Source organism: Nothoprocta perdicaria, unplaced genomic scaffold (assembly GCF_003342845.1).
Source record: "Nothoprocta perdicaria isolate Ctin4 unplaced genomic scaffold, notPer1 scaffold_666, whole genome shotgun sequence".
Taxonomy (NCBI): domain Eukaryota; kingdom Metazoa; phylum Chordata; class Aves; order Tinamiformes; family Tinamidae; genus Nothoprocta; species Nothoprocta perdicaria.
The window spans coordinates 18,239-24,435 of record NW_020455939.1 but is presented as its reverse complement, the minus strand read 5'-3'; the positions used below and the strand labels follow the sequence as shown (position 1 = coordinate 24,435).

The following is a 6,197-nucleotide window of genomic DNA, read 5'->3' as shown; positions in this document are numbered from 1 at the left end:
GGGGGGGGGGGCACCGCGGCCCCCCCGCGCTCCGAAGTGTCAGGAATGCGGGCAGGGAGACAAACGGCTCCCGGGCCCAGCTGCAAGCAGTTTAGGGCTGGTTATAAATGGCCTGTTTGAAGCGTGGCGAGGGCAGGAATTTCCTCAATTTCAGCAATTTCGGCTCTTTTTTTTTCTTTTTTTCCCTTGTTTCTCTTTTTTTTTTCTGTTAAAAAAAGAAAAACGACCTGAAAATAAAAAGGGGAAAAAAACCCAACCTGCCCCTGGGCTCGCCTCCCCCCTGCCCCTTATTTCCTAGGGGGGTTTCCTTGGTGATTTTGGGGGGTGCCCCCCCGGGTGATGCCCATGTCCCTGTGTCCCCCCCTGCCCCGTTGTCACCCTGGGGGGAAGCACCCCGTGGGGGGGGGGACACGGGGACATTGGGATGTGTCCTGGTGCTGCCCAACCTGGGGGTACCTGGGAGCGGGTGTTGGGGACACTGCGGGGTCACCCGCTGCCCTCTGTGCCCCCCCCTCCATCCCCATCCCTCCATCCCCATCCCTCCATCCCCATCCCTCCATCCCCATCCCTCTGTCCTGTCCTGGGCCCTCTGTCCCCCCTTGCCCCATCCCTCCATGCCCATCCTTGTCCCTCCCTCCCAATCCCTCCCTCCTCATCCCAGTCCCATCTCTCCATCCCCATCCCTCTGTCCCAGTCTCATCCCTCCGTCCCCATCTCTGTCCTTCCATCCCAGTCCCCCCATCCTTCTCCCTCCGTCCCTATCCCTGTCCACCCAACCTGATTCACCCATCCCAGCCCTTCCATCCCCATCCTTCCATCCCAGCCCTTCCGTCCCCATCCCTCCATCCCCATCCCTGTCCCTCCATCCCAGCCCCATCCCTTTGCCCCCATCCCCGTCTCTCCCAGCCCCCCAGGACGCCTGGGCCCTCCGGCGCCCGTTCCCCTCCCGCGCGCGGAGCCCGCGGGCCCCGCTCCGTCCCTCACGTGCCCCCCGTTCCGTGCGTGCGCAGCGGCCGAGACGCAGAGCAGCGGCTCGGAGGAGATGGTGCCCAGCTCGCCGTCGCCGCCGCCGCCGCCGCGCGTCTACAAGCCCTGCTTCGTGTGCAGCGACAAGTCCTCGGGCTACCACTACGGCGTCAGCTCCTGCGAGGGCTGCAAGGTGCCCGCGGGGGCGGCGGGACGGCGCCCGCGCCGCGTGTCCCCCCCTATCCCGGCCGCTCACCCCGTCCCCCCGGCAGGGCTTCTTCCGCCGCAGCATCCAGAAGAACATGGTGTACACGTGTCACCGGGACAAGAACTGCCAGATCAACAAGGTGACGCGCAACCGCTGCCAGTTCTGCCGCCTGCAGAAGTGCTTCGAGGTCGGCATGTCCAAGGAAGGTGCGCCCGGACGCCGGGGCCCACTTGGGGTCGGGGGCGGGGGGTTGTGACACCCCCCCGGGAGGGGGTGCCGGCAGCCCCTACAGCCGCCCCGGGCTGTACGTGGGTATCCTGCTGCTTGTGGAGATCCTGCCGCCGGCGGATCCTGTCCCGCCTATGGAATGGGGGCGGGAAAAGGCGGGTGGGGACCCCCCCAGCAGCACTGACCCCCCCGCCGCCGTGCCCCTGCTCGCAGCCGTGCGCAACGACAGGAACAAGAAGAAGAAGGAGGTGAAGGAGGAGGCGGCCGAGGGCCCGGAGCTGACGCCGGAGCTGCACGAGCTCATCCAGAAGGTCAGCAGAGCCCATCGGGAGACGTTCCCGGCGCTCTGCCAGCTGGGCAAGTACACCACGGTGAGAGACCCCCTGCGCCACCGCTGCCACGAGCTGCGCCGGCCTCAGCCCGCGCGGACCGGCGCGAGTGGGAGCCTGTGCGGCGGGACGGGGGGCTCTGGAGCGGGACGGGGGGGCTGTGGAACAGGATGCGGGGCTGTGGAGCGAGATACGGGGCTGTGGAGCAGGATATGGGGGGCTGTGGAGCGGGATGCGGGGTTGCGGAGCGGGATATGAGTCTGTGGAGTGGGATATGGGGCTGTGGAGTGGGACGGGGGGCTCTGGAGCGGGATATGGGGCTCTGGAGTGGGACGGGGGGCTCAAAGAGGCCCGTTGGTGGTCACCGGAGGCAGGATGGAGCTGAGTGCGGAGCCGAGTTTGCCACCCGGGTGCCTGGGTGTCCGTCCCAGCCTGGGTGGGATGGGGAGGGAGATGGGGACTGGAACGCCTGGATCCCTGTCCCAGCCTGGTGCCAACGGGGCGATTTCGGAGACCGGGCCGCATGGATCCCAGCCCCTTTGGGAGGGAGGAGACTCCTGGGGCCAGGACGCCCGGCTCACGGAGCCGCCGGTCCCGGCGCGCCGCGGTGCCGCCTGTTCCTCAGCCCTGTCCCCCCGCTCCGTCACCCGTCCCCGCAGAGCCTGAGCGCCGACCACCGCGTGCAGCTGGACCTGGGGCTGTGGGACAAGTTCAGCGAACTGGCCACCAAGTGCATCATCAAGATCGTGGAGTTCGCCAAGCGCCTGCCCGGCTTCACCGCGCTCTCCATCGCCGACCAGATCACCCTGCTCAAGGCGGCCTGCCTCGACATCCTGGTGAGGGGGACGGCGCGCGTGGCGGGACGGGTGGCGCGGGTGATGGGACAGGCGGTGAGGGTGACGGGACGGGTGTTCAGGGTGACGGGGTGGCTGATCAGGGTGACAGGACAGGTGGCGAGGATGACAGGGTGATGGGATGGGGGTTGAGGGTGACAGGATTGGTGTTCAGGGTGACAGGACGGATGGTGAGGCTGATGGGATTGGTGGTGAGGATGACAGAGTTGGTGTTGAGGGTGATGGGATGGGTGTTGAGGGTGACAGGGTAGCTGGTGAGGGTGACACTCTAGAGAGGGTGACGGGCTGGGTGTTCAGGGTGACGGAGCGGGTGGTGAGGGTGACGGGAGGGGTGTTGGGGGTGACGGGAGGGGTGTTGGGGGTGACGGGAGGGGTGTTGGGGGTGACGGGAGGGGTGTTGGGGGGGACGGGACGGGTGTTGGGGGTGACGGGCTGGGTGTTGAGGGTGCCGCGGGACGCGGCGCTGTCCCCGCAGATGCTGCGCATCTGCACGCGCTACACGCCCGAGCAGGACACCATGACGTTCTCGGACGGGCTCACGCTGAACCGCACGCAGATGCACAACGCCGGCTTCGGGCCGCTCACCGACCTCGTGTTCGCCTTCGCCGGGCAGCTGCTGCCCCTCGAGATGGACGACACGGAGACGGGGCTGCTCAGTGCCATCTGCCTCATCTGCGGAGGTGCCGGGGCAGCGGGGGGACAGCGGGGGACAGCGGGGGGACAGCGGGGACAGACAGTGCGGGTCTGGGGGCGGGCAACAGACGTGGAGCTCGGGGAGCCGCCGGGGCGGATGGGGACGGAGCAAAGACGGGCGCCCCGCGGCGCAGCCGCCTGGGCTGGGGGACACACGGGGGGTCCCCAACATCCATGACCGCCCCCCCACAGACCGCATGGACCTGGAGGAGCCCGAGAAGGTGGAGAGGCTGCAGGAGCCGCTGCTGGAGGCGCTCAAGGTGTACGCGCGGCGCCGGCGCCCGCGCCAGCCCCACATGTTCCCCCGCATGCTCATGAAGATCACCGACCTGCGCAGCATCAGCACCAAGGGTGAGGGGCGCCGCGGGGACCCCCGCGCGGGGCACCCCCCTGGGGCCGCGGGGGGCCGGCACGGTGAGGGTGACGGCGCTGTCGGGGTGACGGCGCTGTCGCGGTGAAGCCGGTGGCGCCGGCGCGGTGACGCTCGCGGTGACCGCGGGTGACACGCGTGTCCCCCCCGCCGCGGCGCAGGGGCCGAGCGCGCCATCACGCTCAAGATGGAGATCCCGGGCCCCATGCCCCCCCTCATCCGGGAGATGCTGGAGAACCCCGAGATGTTCGAGGAGGAGGAGGAGGAGGCGGCGCCGGCCCCCCCGGACCCCCCCAGCGCCGAGGGCAGCCCGGCCCCCGCCCGCCCCGACTCGCCGTAGCCCCCTGATGGGGCAATGGCCGCTGTCCCCCCCCCCGGCCCCCGCTGTGGGGGGGGGGGGGGACACCCACGACTGCCTTCCGGCCCCCCCTGCACTGGCGGGGGGGCTCTTCCCCCATCTGGGGGGGGCTCCAGAGACTGATGGAGCCCCAGGCCCGGGGGGGACCCTGCGGCACCAGCTATTGCCTTAAGCTGGGGGGGCCACGGGGGCCCCCCCACCCCAACCTCAGCTTCATGCCAAAGTCCCAAGCCCCCCACCCCAAAATGCCATCAACCCCCCCCCCAATCCCAATCCTGGTGCCAGGGGGTGGGGGTAACAATGGACTGACAGTGCCCCCCCCCCCGTTCCTCCCCCCTCCAAGGCCGAGCCGGCGGGGGGCCCAGGCGTCCGGGGCTTTATTTATTCACGTGACAAAAGGAGACAGGGTGTGTTTGGGGGGGGGTATTTTGTGTGCCCCCCCCCGGCCCCCAGCCATATTGGGGGGGGAGCTTTTCCTTGCTGATTTCTTTGTACATTTGGGGGTGGGGGGGTTGCTTCTGGGTTTTGCTTTATAATGCTGGTGGCTCTTGGGGGGGGGGGGCCCAAACTCCCCCCCGGTCCCTGTCCCTTGGGCACAGAACACTATAGAGACCAAAGGGGGGGGGCACAAGGTGATGCCCCCCCCAACCCCCCCACCCCGGGCTGCTGCTGGGTGGGGGAGGGGCCCAAGCCATGGGGGGGGCCCTGCTCCCCCCCGCCCCATCCCCTGCGGCAGCTTTATGGGGGGGCACCTCCTTGCACCCCAACTGCCCCCGGGACCAAACTGCCCCCCCCGCATGTCTGTTACCCCCAGCCTGCTTAGGGGGGCGGCTGCCCCCCCGCAGCACTAGAGGCCCCCCCCATTTCCACCCCCCTTTTGGGGGTGCAGGGCCTTAGGGGGGAGGGGTCCCATTACACTACATGCCGTGGGGGGGGCTGCACATCCCCCCCCCCCCCCAATTATTTATTCCTTTGCGTTTACACCGGGGCCCCTTCCCCCCCCGCTGTCCCTGCCGCCCCCTCGCTGCCCGGGGGGGGTCCATGTTTACAGCCCCCCGCCCCGGGGTCCCCGCCCCCCGCCCCGGGGGGGGGACACGGGACTTTTCTATTTTTGCAAAATAAAGAGACGGAAACTCAGCGGCTGCTGTGGTCTGTGCGGGGGGGGGGCACGTGGAGCCCCCCCCGGGCGTCCTTGGGGACAAGGGGCGTCCTTGGGGACAGCCTCCCTGTGGGGCGTCAGGGGCCCCTCTGGGGACACGGGATGTTCTTGGGAACAACCCCCCCCAGGAGAACAGGGCAACCCCCTGGGTGACAGGGAGGGACAAGGTGGGGACAGGAGATCCCCCCGAGGACATCGTGGGGCGCTGGGACACCCCGGGGGACAACTCCAGGGATGGGGGGGAGGGCAACTCCCGGGACAACAGGGGACGTGGGGACCCCCCTGGGGACGTGGGGACCCCCTGGGGACGTGGGGACCCCCCTGGGCACATGGGGACCCCCCTGGGGACGTGGGGACCCCCTGGGGACGTGGGGACCCCCCTGGGCACATGGGGACCCCCCTGGGGACGTGGAGACCCCCCCCGCGACCTCCGCCCCAGACATGGGGACACCGGGGGCAATAGGGGGTGCACTCGGTCCGGTGACGCCCCCCCGGGATAGCGGGGGACACCCCGCTGCTGTCCCTGCCGCCCCCTAATAGCGCCGCCCGCCCCCCCCCCCCCCCCGATGGGACCCCCCCCCCCCCCCCACCCGCCTTGCCGGGGGGCTGCCCACCCCCATATCCTGTGGGTAAAATGGGATCCCCCGATACACCCCCCGGCTCCCCGATGCTGCCTGCAGCCCCTATACACCCTATGCACCCCTATACATCCCTGTACACCCCAATACACCCTATGCACCCCTATACATCCCTGTACAACCTATGCACCCCTATACACCCCTATACACTCCCATACATCTCTATACACCTCTATACACCCTATATACCCCTATACACCCCCATACACCCCTATACATCCCTGTACATCGCTATACACCCTACGCACCCCTATACACCTCTATACACCCTATACACCTCTACACACTCTACACACCCCTATACATCCCTACGCACCCCTATACATCCCTATGCAACCCTATACAGCCCTATGCATCCCACGCACCCCTATACATCCCTATGCACCCCTATACA

The 6,197-nt window shown here is 68.5% G+C and overlaps 1 protein-coding gene across 1 annotated transcript; it reads left to right on the top strand.

The window, feature by feature from the left end:
* The first annotated feature begins 1,015 nt into the window (after positions 1-1,015).
* LOC112956771 (retinoic acid receptor gamma) lies at positions 1,016-3,988 on the top strand. Its single transcript, XM_026050248.1, has 7 exons — positions 1,016-1,159; positions 1,239-1,380; positions 1,616-1,773; positions 2,391-2,567; positions 3,061-3,265; positions 3,471-3,629; positions 3,810-3,988. Exons 1-7 carry the CDS (start codon positions 1,043-1,045, stop codon positions 3,986-3,988), a joined length of 1,137 nt encoding a protein of 378 aa, XP_025906033.1. The 5' UTR covers positions 1,016-1,042.
* Positions 3,989-6,197: the final 2,209 nt, after the last annotated feature.

Bases quoted from the DNA above. Each gene is read 5' to 3' on its own strand.
- LOC112956771 (XM_026050248.1), top strand. From the start codon at position 1,043: ATGGTGCCCAGCTCGCCGTCGCCGCCGCCGCCGCCGCGCGTCTACAAG. The intron at 1,160-1,238 runs GTGCCCGCGGGG...TCCCCCCGGCAG, and splicing joins GCTCCTGCGAGGGCTGCAAG to GGCTTCTTCCGCCGCAGCAT. The intron at 2,568-3,060 runs GTGAGGGGGACG...CTGTCCCCGCAG, and splicing joins CGGCCTGCCTCGACATCCTG to ATGCTGCGCATCTGCACGCG.